Source organism: Pseudonaja textilis, chromosome 6 (genome assembly GCF_049901715.1).
Source record: "Pseudonaja textilis isolate UNSWEBS1 chromosome 6, rPseTex1.2, whole genome shotgun sequence".
NCBI classification, from domain to species: Eukaryota; Metazoa; Chordata; class Lepidosauria; order Squamata; family Elapidae; genus Pseudonaja; species Pseudonaja textilis.
Genome location: NC_141995.1, coordinates 54120327 through 54138674, shown reverse-complemented (window position 1 = coordinate 54138674; position 18348 = coordinate 54120327). Strand labels below are relative to the sequence as shown.

The 18348-nt window shown below is 42.0% G+C and overlaps 1 protein-coding gene across 3 annotated transcripts in view; it reads left to right on the top strand.

Moving 5' to 3' along the window:
• Positions 1-17915, top strand: part of STIM2 (stromal interaction molecule 2) — a 90316-nt gene extending 72401 nt beyond the window's left edge. For all 3 annotated transcript variants that reach the window (XM_026699870.2, XM_087936586.1, XM_087936587.1), the window contains 7 exons: positions 4068-4245; positions 4655-4832; positions 6729-6896; positions 8219-8319; positions 10366-10604; positions 12607-12841; positions 16452-17915. In XM_026699870.2, the coding sequence (XP_026555655.1) occupies positions 4068-4245; positions 4655-4832; positions 6729-6896; positions 8219-8319; positions 10366-10604; positions 12607-12841; positions 16452-16935 (1583 nt within the window). In that variant the 3' untranslated portion in view covers positions 16936-17915. The remainder of the gene's footprint in view (positions 1-4067; positions 4246-4654; positions 4833-6728; positions 6897-8218; positions 8320-10365; positions 10605-12606; positions 12842-16451) is intronic.
• Positions 17916-18348: the final 433 nt, after the last annotated feature.

The window sequence follows — 18348 nt, the reverse complement described above, 5'->3', positions numbered from 1 at the left end:
TTTTAATATTTCTCCCACTTCTAGGCTTCAGGGTATAACCTAGTGGTATTTACAAGAATGCTATTACTTAGTGTCTTTGTGAATGAATGTCCATCCATTGTGTGTATTTGTGTCGGTGAGGAGAACAAAATAAAAAGCAGAAGGGAAGATGTGAACATTTACATCAAGTGCCCAACTATTCTCTTGAATCAGAATAGAAAATACTAGTTGTTGTAGCAATACAACTTCCGGCCTGCGGGCTTCCTTCCTGTACACATGCTGTATAAAGCCCATTCATAGGAGAACAATCCAGATCCAGTTACACACACATGAAACTCGAAAAATTAGAATATTGTGCAAAAGTTCATTTATTTCAGTAATGCAACTTAAAAGGTGAACCTAATATATGAGATAGACTCATTAGATGCAAAGCAAGATAGTTCAAGCGATGATGTGTCATAATTGAGATGATCATGGCTTACAGCTCATGAAAACCCCAAATCCACAATCTCAGAAAATCAGAATATTGTGAAAAGGTTCAATATTCTAGGCTCAAAGTGCCCCACTCTAATCAGCTAATTAAGCCATAACACCTGCAAAGGGTTCCTGAGCCTTTAAATGGTCTCTCAGTCAGGTTCAGTAGGAAGCACAATCATGGGAAAGACTGCTGACCTGACAGTTGTGCAGAAAACCATCATTGACACCCTCCATAAGGAGGGAAAGCCTCAAAAGGTAATTGCAAAAGAAATTGGATGTTCCCAAAGTGCTGTATCAAAGTACATTAATAAAAAGTTATGTGGAAGGGAAAAGTGTGGAAGAAAAAGGTGCACAAGCAGCAGGGATGACCGCAGCCTGAAGAGGATTGTCAGGAAAAGGCCATTCAAAAGTGTTGGGGACTTTCACAAGGAGTGGACTGAGGCTGGAGTCAGTGCGTCAAGAGCCACCACACACAGACGGATCCTGGACATGGGCTTCAAATGTCGTATTCCTCTTGTCAAGCCACTCCTGAACAACAAACGTCAGAAGCATCTTATCTGGGCTAAAGAAAAACAGAACTGGTCTGTTGCTCAGTGGTCCAAAGTCCTGATGAGAGCAACTTTTGCATCTCATTTGGAAACCAAGGACCCAGAGTCTGGAGGAAGAATGGAGAGGCACACACTGCAAGATGCTTGAAGTCCAGTGTGAAGTTTCCACAGTCTGTGTTGATTTAGGGAGCCATGTCATCTGCTGGTGTTGGTCCACTGTGCTTCATTAAGTCCAGGGTCAACGCAGCCGTCTACCAGGAGATTTTGGAGCACTTCATGCTTCCTTCCACAGACGAGCTTTATGGGGATGCTGACTTCATTTTCCAGCAGGACTTGGCACCTGCCCACACTGCCAAAAGCACCCAAACCTGGTTCAATGACTGTGGGATTACTGTGCCAGCAAACTCGCCTGACCTGAACCCCATAGAGAATCTATGGGGCATTGCCAACAGAAAGATGAGGGACATGAGACCGAACAATGCAGAAGAGCTGAAGGCCGCTATTGAAGCATCCTGGTCTTCCATAACACCTCAGCAATGCCACAAGCTGATAGTTTCCACGCCACACCTCATTGAGGCAGAAATTGCTGCAAAAGGGCCCCAAACCAAGTACTGAGTACATATGCATGCTTATACTTTTCAGAGGTCCAATATTGTTCTATGTACAATCCTTGTTTTATTGATATATTCTAATATTAGTAATATTCTAATTTTCTGAGATTGTGGATTTGGGGTTTTCATGAGCTGTAAGCCATAATCATCTCAATTATGACACATCGTGGCTTGAACTATCTTGCTTTGCATGTAATGAGTCTATCTCATATATTAGGATCACCTTTTAAGTTGCATTACTGAAATAAACGAACTTTTGCACGATATTCTAATTTTTTGAGTTTTACCTGTATGTTAGGAAAATTAAAACGTTGAAAATCTGTAAAGCCACTTTAGTTTTTGTGGTGTTCTCCTTCTCGCCTTTGCCTCAGGTTGGAAAGCCTGTTGCATTCGCATATAGCAACCTAAGACTCTGCTATTCAAATATAATTTAGGTCAGGCACTTGAGAAATCCTCCGGGGCGGTTATTAATTGCTTCCCAGGGCTGAGGGGATGCTTTACATTTTATTTCTTTTCATTTTGTCGAGTCACAAATGATTGAAATGGACTTGGATATATATCTTAGGCTGGTAAACTATTTCTCTGTGTTTTATTTATTTATTTCAGATTTGTTTTGCGAGGCTATTTTAGACTCACACCTGCCCAACTGGATATCTTGTTCTTTAAGCAAGTCAAATAGCACCCTGTGAGATTATTATGGGATTCTTTCATTTCAGAAGGGTGGGGGCAGATCCCAGCTTACAGAATGCAACCCTCAAGCTGGTTGATGCACTTAGTTCTTTGGAAACATTTTTTTTTTAAGTAAAATAAATAAATAAAATTGGACTAGGTTAGATCCTGTGAAAGAGGACATAAATTCAAGTAAGGTAGTTTTCAAAGCAACAGTTGACTCCGAGCTCATCAAGCTAAATGATGATTAGTGGAAGGTTGGCCTCGTGCTGCCAGCTTTTGAGTACCGGTAATCCTCCGGTTACAATAGCTGATTTATTGACCGTTCAAAGTTACGTCACTGAAAAAAAGTGACTTATGACCGTATTTCATACTTAACGACTTAAAACAACTGCATTGATTCACTTTTAACAACTGTGGCAAGAAAGTTTGTAAAACTCCACTTAGCAACATAAATTTTGGGCCCAACTGTGGTCATAAGTTGAATTTTTTTTTTTTTTAAAAAAGATGTAATTCATATTGGGGCTGTTCGGTCCTTTCGACTTGAATCCAAAATACTGCATCAGAATGCAGAAGAGAAATGAATGCTGCAATTGGGTGGCAGTTCATTAAAGTAGCTGCATCCCTTTTCTGTATTTCCATAACCAGTTATATTACAGTCCTGGAAACAGATACAGTTCCTTCAGCGATACACTTTAGAAGTCAGTCTGAAGCCCACCTGCCTTGCTTTTACTGTAGTGAACCTGTATGGGAAATAATTTTCAAGAGGAATGCTTTTTAGAATGGCTGGTTTAAATGTAAATGTAATGTTAAGTAATTTGGGGTTTCCTTAATTCTTTCTCCTATGCTCCGCCAACCACAATGAGGTTGGTGCGTTTTTGTTTCTCCTTTTGTGATGACCCCGGGTGGGATACAAAAGCAACAAAGTCACAGAAACAGGTGAAGTCCCTTTAATTCCTTCAACTTGGCTTCAAAGGTCCAATTATCACTCACTGGAGAAAAAACTCCCCCACAAACAGTTGCGAAAAGGAAGAAATTCCATTCAAACTCAAAATACATATAAATTATAAATAGAAAAACAACAACACAAAACACACTGAAGCAATTAATGAGACAAGCAGGGTAAGGACTTGAAGATGTCCACAGATATCAAAATACACACACTGGGAAGGACGCTAGAACTCAGATAAGAACTGAAAGACTAGAATTATTTCACACTTTGTTTCCAGCACTGGCCTATGCGCAGTTTGTCCTTTTAAACAGTCCTCACAGCTGCAGCCCATGAAGGGGATCAGGACCCTTTCCTCCCCCATAGACCACCCTATTCATGTTGCTCTCTTATCCGCTCCTCCCTGCGTGCCCTAGGATGAAGAGGCGATGGGCCTGGGTCTTTCTCTGAATGCCCAGCCAGCCTGTGCCCTTCTCCAGTTTCCTCCACAACCTTAGGAGCCACACTCCCACTCCCTGTTGGCTATTCTTCCTCTCTCAGAATCAGATTCTAACAGGGGCATCACACATTTAGATGAATTAACTTAGCCTGTGATCAAAGTCTAAACTTTGGTTATTTATTTTACTGTGGTTAATTAGTAAAGTGGAAACAAGCCAAATTTGCAAACTCTACCACTAGACGTGTCTGACTAACATGTACTTTCTAGTAAAAGAGAATTTTCAAAATCTTTCTCAAGTCTACGTCCGAGAAGAAATAGCAGTGTGTGTCTGTTTTCTTTATCCGAAAAATGCCGAAATGCATTTTTTTCCAAACTCACTTAACTATCTTTTCTAGGCCCACCCCACAATTGGATGAAAGATTTTGTACTCACAATCTCCATCATGATTGGTATCGGCGGTTGCTGGTTTGCCTATACGCAGAACAAGACTTCAAAAGAGCACGTTACCAAAATGATGAAAGACCTGGAAAGTCTCCAGACCGCCGAACTATCTCTTTGTGAATTGCAAGAAAGGTATTTGAGAACGCTGGGATTATAGACTCCATTAAGGTGTTCAAAAACTTTACCCAAATTGTTATTACAAAATATGACAGGCCCCAAAGCTGAGAAAACATTGGCTTCCAGCTACCCCTTTGCTTTTTACATTCTCTCTATGTTAAGCTTAGTTCAGTTTGTTAACGTAAGTTAAGCTTGTGTTAAGAGGAATAATTGACATGTTTGATTAAGCCAAAATGCTCCTGATCTGATTTAGCATAATTTCAGAATAAAACCCGACCGATTTGTCAACAGATCGGCAATCATTCACTGTTCTTCCTCCACTTTTATGCGAAGCTTAGAGTCATGTTAATGTGTTTGCCCAAGTGAATTGAACCGAACGAGATAAATGTGGTTATTTTTTTGCTAAAAATGTTTACCTTCAAAGGCTTGAAAAAGCACAGGAAGAGAATCGAACCGTTGCCGTAGAGAAGCAGAACTTAGAACGCAAGATGATGGATGAAATCAGCGATGCCAAACGAGAAGCCTGCCGGCTCAAAGAGTTGAGAGAAGGAGCCGAGTGTGAACTCAGCAGACTAAAATACGCAGAAGAGGAGCTGGTGCAGGTATTTTTCAAGTTACAGTCTAAGTTTCAGTTTCCATCTGGGTTCCATGGTGCTTGCAAAAATTCTTGTAAAAAACTTTGAACTCTGCATCTAACAGCAATTATCTCTGTCTATGGAGACTTTCAGTCATCCAGGTCATGGTTGTCCCAAAGGTGCTTTTTCAGGAGGCAACTGGATTTTCTGGTTTTTTTCTCTGAAGACGTTTCGCTTCTCCTCCAAGAAGCTTCTTCAGCTCTGACTGGATGGTGAGGAATGGAAGGATTTATACTCCATGCAGACAGCTGGTCATTTGCATTCTTTTGGAGAGTCGTTGAGGCCACTTGGGGTTTGTTTGTGTCCTCAAAGTCACCTGAGTAGTGCAAATGGGTGTGGACAAACCCGCATGTGGTCTCAACGACTCTCGAAGAATGCAAATGACCAGCTGTCTGCAAGGAGTATAAATCCTTCCATCCTCCACCATCCAGTCCGAGTTGAAGAAGCTTCTTCGATGAGAAACAAAACATCCTCAAAGAAAAACCAGAAAGTCCACTTGCCTCTTGGGGAAAAAAAAGCACCTTTGGGACATCAATTATCACTGTACATTTTTTGGATAAAGGCCTGCTCTACTGTGGCTTTTGAAGGGCAGAATAGAAGTGTCCAATCTGGAATTGGATCTGATCTTCAAATGAAAGGGTCTCCATCATTATATTCTAGAAAAATAAACAATAAAGTCAGAAATAAATGCAACTGTAAATCGGTGAGGCAAATTGAGGTCAGTCACAGAAATGCATTTCAGAAAGCGGAACTATGTGGGTAAAAACAGGATAACTTTATCCATGGGAGTAGAAAACAGAATGTTTACAGGCTACCTATGCCAGTGGTCCCCAACCGTTTTTGTACCACGGACTGGTACAATCCACAGACCGATCCACGGACCAGTACCGGCATCAGCACACACGACCAAGGCAAGGCGAGCCGAGTGACCGGCCAGCCAGCCGTCCCCCGCTTTTCTCTGCCACCTTCAACTCCTCTTTTGTACCTTCTCGCGGTTGATGGGCTTTTCGGGCTCTTTCTTAATCTCCTCCTGAGTAACGCGAGACTCTACCGCCATCGGGACAGCTCTTTGTTCGAAGCCGCCCCCCCCCCCTCGACGAAACTAAGGCGCGAGGATTCCTTCAGCACCCAAATGCCGCTTTCCAACCGACAACTGACAAGTTCACCCGGAAGCACTTTCTCAAGCGCCGTCAAAACAAGATGGCGGTGCCTAAGCAAAGTAGGCCCTACTTTCATTCTTTGCGGCCCGGTACAAAATAATCCACGGACCGGTACCGGTCCGGAGCCCGGTGGTTGGGGACCCCTGACCTATGCAACAAACTAGAACAAGATGTAGATTCATCTTCTATTTGGCTAACTGAAGGCTTTTCTTTCAGATGTATCAATTAATTGATCAATTCATTACCCCCTTATCCTAGCCTTACTTATAAATAGAATAGAATAACAGAGTTGGAAGGGACCTTGGAGGTCTTCTAGTCCAACCCCCTGCCTAGGCAGGGAACCTTACACCACTCCAGACAAATAGTTATCCAACATCTTTTTAAAAACTTCCAATGTTGGAGCATTCACACGTGATTAATTGTTCTAACTGTCAGGAAATTTCTCCTTAGTTCTAGGTTGCTTCTCTGCTTGGTTAGTTTCCACCCGTTGCTTCTTGTCCTTCCTTCAGGGGCTTTGGAGAATAGCTTGACTCCCTCTTCTTTGGGGCAGCCCTGAGATATTGGAAGACTGCTATCACGTCTCCTTCTTTTCACTAGACTAGACAAAATGTTCAACTGGTTCTGTCAGACGTTGTCTTGGGCAAAATGGTTAATGGGCCAGCGTCTTTTTTCAAATCTATCGCCTTTTCATCCCCCACTTTAGGTCCGTATGGCCTTAAAAAAGGCAGAGAAGGAGTTCGAACTGCGAAGCAATTGGTCTGTTCCCGATGCGCTGCAGAAGTGGCTGCAGCTCACGCACGAAGTGGAAGTCCAGTACTACAACATTAAGAGGCAAAATGCAGAAATGCAGCTAGCCATCGCCAAGGATGAGGTAAAGGTGCACACTTGAAAATTATTTGGGTCAAAATGGAAGGTTGTGAGCTCGGTGGCTGTTGATCAACATCTCAGGAATGTAGGGTTATCATCACAAGCTGGTTCGGCGGTGCAACTTTCTTGAGAGGTCCTCAATGTTCCATTTGCCCTCTTAAAAGGCCACGATTGGGACACCTCAATCTGCCGGCCTTAGGAGAATAGAATAGAATAGAAATGGAAATGGAAATGGAAATGGAATTGGAATTGGAATTGGAATTGGAATTGGAATTGGAATAGAAATAGAAATAGAAATAGAAATAGAAATAGAAATAGAAATAGAAATAGAAATAGAAATAGAACAGGAAATAGAACAGGAAATAGAATAGAACAGGAAATGGAAATAGAATTAGAATAGAATAGGAAATAGAATAGAATAGGAAATGGAAATAGAATAGAATTAGAATAGAATAGGAAATAGAATAGAACAGGAAATGGAAATGGAATGGAATGGAATGGAATTGAATTGAATTGAATTGAATTGAATTGAATTGAATTGAATTGAATTGAATTGAATTGAATTCTTTATTGGCCAAGTGTGATTGGACACACAAGGAATTTGTCTTGGTGCAGATGCTCCAGGATTTGCTTCTGGAACCTGCTGAGATGTTGCAAGCATAATAATGGCATGGTATCAAATCACCCAGAGGAAGGATGGAACTTTCTGCTCCTGGATCTTGAAATCCATTTCAAATGGTGTGAAAAAGGGGGTAACCCATTGAATTCAAGAGTGCCACATTCCCCTGTCTTTCTCCCCCACCCCCACCCCCCACCCTCAGGCCTGTAACCTCTGTTTTGAAGAGTTGCACCCTCCATAGCTTTTCCTGGGATTCTCTCAGCCTTTCTCCTGGACGCAGCCAGACCAGATATTCATGACTTGATTTTTTTTTTAAAAAAAATATTATTTTTGCCTATGCTTTAAATCAGGAGTCTCCAACCTTGGCAACTTTAAGACTTGTTGGACTTCAACAGCAAAGCTGGCTGAGAAATTCTGGGAGCTGAAGTCCACAAGTCTTAAAGTTGCCAAGTTTGGAGACCTCTGAAATAAGGTTTCAGCCTTGACTGCTACATGTTTCTGTTACTGGTCACTGAAGACCACCTGCAGATCTCATTGACCATGGGCTCAGAAGCAGCATCCCATAGTCTACCCAAGTGTCCAAAGGGAGAACAACATCTATTTTGTTTAGAAGATGCCACTAAGACAGAATGTCTCTTCAGCTACCGACCACAAGAAAGGAAATTCGTCTCTCTTCCCCTTCAAATCCCTGTGATGTTTCATTTCAGGCAGAAAAGATTAAAAAGAAGAGAAATACTGTATTTGGAACATTACACGTTGCACACAGCTCTTCACTTGATGAAGTGGACCACAAGATTCTGGAAGCAAAGTAAGACATTGAGTGGGCGTGATGCCCTTTCTGCTGGTTACGGAAAATTGTTTTTTTTTTGTTTTGTTTCTTGTTTCGTAAGTGCGTCGCACACATTGTTCTGACCTAGGCTTCCCCAACAGCACGAAGCCGACTTCTCGTCCTGATAAAACCCCTTTTATTTTGTTTAAAGTGAATTCCTCTCCAACAAAGTCCCGGCAAACAGTCTTTCATGAGATTTCACAACTACAGACCTTTATCAGGCTTGGAGAGTTGCCAGGCTGATATCTTCCAAACGCCACACTATAGCAGCAGTTACTTGGTAAGACATTAGGAACAGATCTTCACCCTAATGAATTGAACTAATTGTCTCCTGCAAACATCACTCCCCTTTTCCCCCTCTTTATTCCCTATGGGAGGGGCCATTCACTGTCCACCTGAGCCTTTACTCCCGAATCGACCCTTGTTCCCTAGCTGTTCCCTTCTCCTGGCAGCTCTGCGCATGTGCACACTGGAAACAGGCTCCAGCTGTTCTTCTGCCCTATTGATCTCTGACTCTGAAGGCAGCTGATAACTGTCGGACAGCCCTGGCTCCATCTCTGCCTCCGATGCAGAGCCCTCTTCAGAGCCTTTCCCAGACTCCAGGACTGGCCCCTGTTCCTCCCCAACTTCCTCACTGTCTTAGTCTTCTGCCAGCTTTGCCTGCAGACCACAACACCCATTTTAAGGATCCCTTATATAAAATCTAATAATATGAATACAACACTATATAAAAAAACATATATCACCCTAATTAAAAAGATGAGGAGGGAAGGAGCACGATTGGATTAGCAATAACACTTAGATTTATATACCGCTTCACAGTGCTTTACTCTCTAAGCGGTTCACAGAGTCAGCATCTCTGCAACAATTTGGATCCTCATTTTAGCAACTTTGGAAGGATGGAAGGCTGAGTCAACCTTGAGCCGATCAGAATAGAACTGCCGAACAGCTGGCAGTCAGGCAGTCAGCAGAATTAGCCTTCAATATTGCTCCTGTATGTATGGAACAACATGTCTCTTAAATGAAGTAATGCTCAGCCCAGGTGTCCTTGTGGACCCACAGCACCTGCTGGGGCAGCAGGTAGATGCTGTAGTCGGGAAAACCTTTGGCCAGGTTCAGCATTTCTGTCAGCTGTGTTCTGTCCTGCACTGGGCCTACATTGTCGTTTCTCAGTTACCTGTGGGTAATTTTACATAGGGTTGTTCTTGTGGCTGACTGGTATTTAAATACAGGAAGTCCTTGACTTACGACCTCAATTGAGCCCTCTCACTTGCTAAGTGAGAAATCAGTTCAGTGAGTTTTGCCCTATTTTACGATTTTTCTTACCGCCGTTGGTTAAGGGAGTCGCTGGGGTTTTTTAAATCAGTAACAGGTTTTGTGAAGTGAATCCGGCCTTCCCCATGGACGGTGCTTGTCAGAGCGTCGCAAAAGCAGATCGTGTGAGCCCGGGGACCCAGCAAAGGTCATTAAACGCGAACCAGTTGTCCAACTTACAAATGCAAATCACGAGACCACGAGGGGATGTTGCAGCGGCCATAAGTGGGAAAAACGTGAAAAAAGCGTCAGCCATTTTTTTTCTCACCGGCATTGTAACTCCAAACCAGTGGTGGTATTCTACCAGTTCGGCCGAGCCGGTAGCGCTGATGAGCAGCGGAGACCGAACCGATTCTCTCTGACACTCTGCTGTTGGGCCCACCCGCCTGTCTGGGCTCCCATCCTAACCTGTATTCCCTGCTTTTGAAGTGTAGCTTCTTTGATTGCCGCACGGCAGCTGCTTGCAGCATCTGAAAGAGTGCAGGATTGCAGGAGGGGAGTCAGAAAGCCTCTGTGCAAAGTGCGCATTTGGCACGCTCTCATGCGCCAAATGTGTGCGTGCACATAAAAGTATGCCCACCAAGCCACAGCCACCGAACCGGTGGTAAACATTGTTGAAACGCACCACTGCTCCAAACGATCACTAAACCAGCTGTTGTACGTCGAGGGCAACCTAACATGGTCTGTTTTAATCTCTTGACCTCTTCCTAGGAAAGCACTTTCTGAATTAACTACCTGCTTGAGAGAACGACTCTACCGATGGCAGCAGATTGAGAAGATTTGTGGCTTCCAAATAGCCTATAACTCAGGGCTGCCAAGCCTCACCTCCTCCCTCTACTCTGACCACAGTTGGGTGGTCATGCCGCGAGTGTCCATCCCACCCTACCCAATTGCGGGCGGAGTCGATGACCTCGATGAAGATACCCCTCCCATCGTTTCCCAGTTTCATGGTATGTGGTGTGGGATATCTCTGATGACCTTGGATGACGGGGAGGCACACGTTATTGTGGCTCGCTAAATGTCTGTGGAGTTAGATTCTGACCAAGGCTTCCCGAGACTGTAATTAAGCACATGCTTAGTCCAAACAACTCTCTTTTTATTTCAGTGCTGGGAATTATGTTCATTCCCAGCCTATAATGAGTCCCAAACAGTCCCTCGAGATAAGCACCCACCTTTCTCTCCTTTGAATTGCTGCCAACAACCTAAAGGGCCAAATGAATTTAAAAAATCCAACCGAAGTATAAGTCTACACAGAGGGTTTAATCTTTGATCAAGAGTCAGTTTGGCCATCTCTGCTAACTCCATCGATTTTTTCAGCCACTTGTCCATTTGTGGGGATCGAGGTGACCTACTATTTCTGTGTGTAGTCTAGCTACTCTCAACATATACATACATACAAACAAACAAACAATAAAATATACATACATACATACATTCATATATTTATAACATTAAAGTTCTATTTCTGTGTGTAGAGTAGTCTAGCTACTCTCAACACACACACACACACAGAGACCATTAAAGTTCCATTTCCACCCCACACAAAGATTCACACCTCAGTGCAGAAAATTCTTTTTCTCTTCTTCAATATTTTTATTTTTAAAAAATATTTACAGTAATTCCATCCTTCATTCATACAGGGTGTCGACTGGGTACATATGCCTTGTGCTAACAATTGTAATTAATATATTTTCTTAACAGTATAATAGTAATTGTCAGGATTCCAGCAATTGCCCGAATTAAATCATGATTCTCGAGCCAAACATCAAAAAACTTGAAAGGATTCATTAGAGGAGACATACTGGTATTGCCCTGTACGAAGCCAACTCTGGCACATGTAATTTACAGTCACCTATGACCCTGTTCTCCCCCACCCACCCCCGGTGTGATTCATAAATCAGATTCTGCAATTGAGCACGTTCACAGGCTGGGTGTCATCCTTCCCGTTCTCCAGTTAAATATATTTGCGGGCAAAAACTCTGGTATTTTAGTTACAGTCTTTTAAAGATAAAGAGTTGGAATGTACTTTTGCTTTCAACTGTTCTTCCAGATTTCCTCCTCCCTCGTCTTGTTTTTAATGGCAACTATTAAAATGGGCATGGGAATGTTTTATGAGTTGACAGTAATCACATTTTCTTTATTAATCATTGTTTCTTATATCTATTATCTTTACAGCCTTCTTGACTTATTTCTTGATATATTCATCTACTCAATTTTAGCTTGTTCTGTCTTCCAACCATTGATAAAATAAATCCAGAATAAATGCAGAATATTCTTAGCGTCAACAGAAAACCCGAGACTTTTCTTGGGCTTCAATGGAAAGGGAACCGTGTTGGTTTCTGTTAAATGTTTGAGTCAGGTGGCCGCCTCTTACTAGGCGGTAACCAAAGCTACTGTGAAATGCCATCGAGCAGAGCTCAGTTTCACCCTCGCCTTGTCTGTCTCCTCGGCTGTCGTATTTTAAAGAAGAGCATTAGGAAGGAAAACAACAACATCCCATTTTATAAAGAAAGGATTTTTCAGTGTTTTTGTGTCTTCAAGGAGGTGGGGAAGGTGGACTTATGGGGGGAAAAAAGGAGCGGTGTGGTGGCCTAGAAGCAGAGCTCTCGCCTCACAATCAGGAGGTTATGAGTTCAATGCTAGGTAGGGGCAGATATTTCTCTGGGCACAATGAGAATATATCTGTTGAACAAAACTCCGCATTAGTGACAGGAAGGGCATCCGGCCAGTAAACCCTCTGCTAGCTCCCTTCAGTTGCCCAGACTCCACCCCGCAAGGGATTATGGGGTCGTTAAAAGAAGATTAGGAAGAAAAACAGCAACACCCCGTTTTATAAAGAAAGGATTGTCCAGAGGGTTTTTTCTGCCTTCGTGGAGCAGAGTAATATTTTGGTGGGGATGCTGGACTGAGGAATGGGGCTTCTGAATCGGGTTTTTTTTCTGTTGTTCTCAGGGTCTGCTGTGAAAACCAGCACCTTAGCACGGAGTAGCAGCATGTATCGCTCCAGGCGAAATGTGGTGCCGTCATCGCCTCAGTTGCAACACACAGCGCAAACACCCAACGCTGCGCACACGCAGGCAACTTTGCCCTCTGCAGACCCCGACCTCCTTTCCGTGTCCAGTTGCCCTGCTGCTTATCGTACCGAAGAAGAGGAGGAAGCGATTTACTTCACCGCTGACAAGCAATGGTACGAACCTGGGCACATTCCTGGACAGACCATGAGGGAGGATGAATTATGGGCATTCTCCACTTTGAACATTAGCACTAAAAAGAAATTAGATAGACAGACAGACAGACAGATACACACACACATGTATGTATGTATGGGCCATATCAAAGTGCAGAGTTCCAGACATAAATTATTACTAAAATACAATTATACTTTGGTGTCACCCTACAAGCTACGCCAATCAGTCCCACATGTGCCAATCTCAACCGAATCATTTTGCTTGAGTATTGTGTTGTGTTAAATGTTATTCTCTATCTGTCTGTCTGTCTGTCCATCCGTCCATCCATCCATCCATCCATTTATCTAAGAACTGAAAGACTGACCAGCAGAGAAATTGGGGTCACCTTAGATCAGGGGTCTCCAAATACAGCAGCTTTAAGACTTGTGGACTTCAACTCCCAGAATTCCGCAGGTCTTAAAGTTGCCACGTTTGGAGACTCCTCCCTTCGATTAGGAAGGGAGGTTGTTTTGATATTATTATGGTCAATCTTCAGTCTATGAGTGGTAAAATCTTCAAGTCCTAACCTAAAAACTGTTTTAAGGCAGCGTCTGAGTAAATAGGCAGTTCTGAGTAAGGCAGGGTTTTTTTTTTTTTGGAAGTCAGAATATTCAGGCCTAATAAATTCGAAATTTCCATGTATCTAGGCAGCCCTTAGGTAGTGCTTCAATAGTATAGTGTATCCTATTATTATTGGTTTTATCTATCTTATCTATCATCTATCTATCTATCTATCTATCTATCTATCTATCTATCTATCTATCTATCTATCTATCTATCTATCTATCTCTATCATCTATCTATTTATTTGCTGCCTCTCTCATTTTGAAGAGACTCTCCGTAGAGTTGGAATCCCCTTGAGTTAATGTGGGCGCATCCATGAAACTTTCTTGGAATAATAGAGAAATAACTCATTATTGCCTTCTTTGGAATTTTTTTTAAATTTTTTTTTCCTAGTCTGGTTCCTGGGATTCCAACATAGACTTCCATTCAGATACTAATCTGCTTAGCTTTCTAGATTAGACATGACTGGCTAACACTGCCACCTAGCGGAGCCTTCGAAATATAGCTCTAATTATTTATAGGGCTTTTCATATCAAACCAAGGACCACAAATAGCCGGACTTTTAGCAATAGCAATAACACTTATATACCGCTTTATAGTGCTCTACAGCCCTCTCTAAGCAGTTTATAGAGTCAGCATAAGGCCCCCAACAATTCAGGTCCTCATCTACCCCACCTTGGAAAGATGGAAGGCTGAGTCAACCTTGAGCCTGGTGAGATTCGATCTGCCAAATTGCACACAGATGGCAGTCAGCAGAAGTGGCCTGCAGTACTGCACTCTAACCACTGCACCCCTGAGGCTCTCTTAGAGATATGCTTGCTGGTTTCTCTACCACATATCACAAAAGAATTGCCATGTTTAGGCTGTTGCGATGGAAGTGAAACCATCACTGGCTGTGAAACAAATGCAGTGGAGCTTCTGCATAATTCAAGACTTTTGAGTTTCCCTCTTAATATTTTCAGTAGGCAAAAGTTGACCTCCCATATCGTGAGAAATACCACTGCTATAATTGAATGCTCTCAGCTGGGGCTGATGGATTTTGTTGAAATCTGTCACTCCTCCCTGCATGTTACCTTCCTTCTGGTTGGAAGCCTTAAAACAAGATACGGCAAAGGGATGGAAGATTTTTGCACGTATTATTTCCTTCCATAATGAGCATAATCTATGCTTTTAAATTATACACATTTTATATGACATTTATGAGTCGGTTGCAAAGTGTACAAAAGGACAGCATTCTCTAAGTTGATATGTTTGGGGTTGCAAACTTGACTAAAACTGTCAACAGATTTTTTTTTTCTGACTTCTTTATACAGAAATGGGTATAATTTTGGAGCTTTGTGAATATAGTTTTGGAGTAGTGTTGGATTAGAGAAACAGTTCTTACTTCTAAACATTTATTCTTAATTAACAGGATTACATAAATGTGTGTGTAGATAGATAGATAGATAGATAGATAGATAGATAGATAGATACACACACACACACACACACTAATTAGCATTGAATCAAATTATTTATTATTCACAACTGAGGTGCAATTCCTGTGTAACATTTAACTTAATTAAACATTGCAGACATGAGTACTTGTTCTTTTGTGATGTACGCAGGTATCTTCAGAAGCCAAATAATAGAAACATTACTTCTTACGTAAACCAGAAGACATAATTATATCTCAATTTAAGGATGCTTGCTAAGAAAGAAGAGCACGAAGGGAACATATGAAGATAGCAAGTCAGGGGAGGGATTTTTATTTCATTTCATTTCATTTTGCTTTGTCTTTTGCTGCAAATACATTAGAATATCCCAAAGATGCTTTTCAAAAGGCAACTGGACATTCTTGTATTTCCTCCCTCTCCCCTCTTGAAAAAAGTTTCGCTTCTCATCCAAGAAATTTTGAAGAAACTTCTTGGATGAGGAACGAAACATTTTAAAGGAGAAAAAAACAAACAAAAGTCCATTTGCCTTTTGAAAAGCACTTTTGGGACAACCATGGCCTGGATGATTGAGAATATCCATGTACATTAGAATTACTAATTATTTACTCTTCGATTCTGTGGAGCCTTGACAGATACAGATAGTCTTTGACTTACGACCAAAATTAAACCCAACATTTATGTTGCTAAGTAAATTTTGTTGTTAAGTGAATTTTGCTCCGTTCTACGACTTTGTCATAGTTGTTAAGTGAACCACTGCCGTTGTTAAGTTAGTAACATGGTTGTTAAGTAAATCTGGTTTCCCCATTGACTTTGGTTATCAGAAGGTTACATGACTCTGAGACACTAGGCCCTCATAAATATGAGTCAGTTACCAAGCGCATTGATCACGTGACCATGGGGTTGCTGCAGTGGTCATAAGTGTGAAAAACTGTCATTGTATTTTTGAACAGTCACTGTTTTAAGTCAAGGACTGCCTTTTTACTGGGTTTCCCTGAAAATAAAACCCTGTCTTGTAGGGTTTTTTGCCATCAAAAAAGGCACCAGGTCTTATTTTCGAGGTAGGTCATCCACTGACTAACCTCATTTGCGGCGGCGGCCCCAGCCTCCTTTTCACTGTGTGAAGCCTTTAGGAACTTCTTCTTCTGCAGCCGTCAAGGCTTTCCTGAAGGCCTCTGCAGCCAATAACAGAGCTCTGGATCGATCCGGAGCTTTGTTATCAGCTACAGAGGCCTTCAGGAAAGCCTTGCCAGCCTTGCTGGCTGCAGAAGAAATGGGTGTCGGGGTGTGTGAGGCCTGGCTATAACTGTCCTAAGGTAAGTAGTAGGGCAGCTCCACCCCTCCCATTTCCACCCTAGCTTAATTTTTACCCATCTACTCTGGAGTGGGCGGGATCTTAATTAGGGCTTATTTTAGGAGTAGGGCTTATATGTAAAAATCAAGCTAGGACTTACTTTCAGGGTAAGTCATTTTCAGGGAAACAGGGTATAAACCTTATTATGTTCCCCATCGAATGGTCTTGAGTGCCTACTGTACAGATTAACTCGATCCCTTGATCTCCTCTGCGTTGCAGGGAAGTTCAGGATACCGTTTCCGAGAGCGACTCCTTCAACTCTTCCGTTGGAAGGAAGCAGTCTCCCCCTTCAAGCCTTGAAATATATCAACCCCTCTCCCCTCAAAAGACATCCCAGGAGGATGTGTCCTTAGAACAATCCTCCACCGGAGACTCTTCCTCCCTCACCGCCGATATCTCCCGGGGTTCCCCGGACTGTGCGGGACTGACAGAAACGAAGAGTATGATCTTCAGTCCCGCCAGCAAAGTGTACAACGGCATCCTGGAGAAGTCCTGCAGCATGAACCAGCTTTCCAGCAGCGGCGTTCCTGTCCCCAAGCCTCGGCACACCTCATGTTCCTCCACCAGCAGCGAAAGCCGAGCCCGGCACGAACCTTCTCCCGTCTCCCGGATCAGTAGCATTTCACAAGACCTTTGTCATAACGGAGAGCGAAACAAAAAACCATCCAAAATCAAGAGCCTTTTCAAGAAGAAATCCAAGTAAGGCTGCTCGGAGGACACACACACACACACACACACACACAACTTTTCAACCACATGGCATTCTTTGACTTGGCGGTCATTATTATTGTTATTATTTAAATTAAGTATGTAGTTGTCAGACTTTCCTAGGCCACAGCGAGAAAAAAATCTCTTCTTTAGGTCAAACTCTCTTTTCTGTTTTAAAGTCCACTTGCATCAGCTGTCAATGAGAAATTTTTCCAATTTCAAGACAGTTTACTACGGTCATTTGTCTATTTATTTCTTGCTTTTTTTTTTTTAGTTTATATATAAAATGTTTTTTAAAATTAAAAAAAAAATCAGCAACACTTTAACACAAGCTTTAAATGGACCTGTAAGCCTACATGGGCTTGCCATTTTTTTTCTTCTTGTTTACCTGAGCATCTTCTTAATCTTTCCATAGAAGCTATGGTATTGTGTACTGGACATAACATAACTTTTTGAATGAAGTACAACTACTTAAATTGCACTACTGTTCTCCTGACTGGAAAGTATCTTTGCAAGTGAAACAGTTTTAAAACTTGTAAAAATAAAGAAAGAGATTGGGTTGGTTCACTGTTGGGTTTTTTTGTTTTGTTTAGGTTTGTTTCCATGTAGAAGCTTAACATTTCTAACCGTTTAACTTCTGGGACTGGAACCTCATTTTAAATGCATTTATTAACCTAACGGATTGGGTCCTGTTGTAAAAAGATCATGCTAATCCAGAGCCTATGATTTTATGGCCTTGCACAGGCTGTCTGGGTAGAAATATGTGTCAAGAGGAGCGGCTTCTGATTTCATACCCAAGCGGGAAAATATCAGTCCTTTTAACCATGATGGGCTTTCTAAGGTATTCACAAACTTAAACCTGGGTTAGGAAGAAATGTGGGCACTTGTTTACAAACTTTGACAGTGAAAGAACGACTGATTTGTGAATATTTGTACTGTGGCAAAGATAATAAATTGAAAAATCCTATTGTGCAATGACTTGTCCGGTTCATAGACATTCCCTTTTCCAAGTTAAACGTTGTGGGTTTTTGTTGTTGTATGTAATGGTCCATACAGTATATTACCGGTACTTGCTGTGTATTCTCTTTATTCTACTTTCCTTTTTGGGAATATTCAGATTTTATGTTACTTTTTTAACAGCAGAAATGATGCAGAATGCTGTAGCAATTCCAAGAGAAGAGAGCCGGTGTTCCTAAGCATTATTAATCAGAAGTATTATGTTGTAAATAATCCCAAACATGTTCTGCCGATAGCATGTAAAATCAGGAGTGTTTGACAGTGGCTGCTTGAAGACTTGTGGACTTCAACTCCCAAGAATTCCCCAGTCAATTCTGGGAATTGGAAATCCACAAGTCTTCAAGTTACCAAGGTTGGATACCCATGATTTATATCCGTGATGGCGGATAGG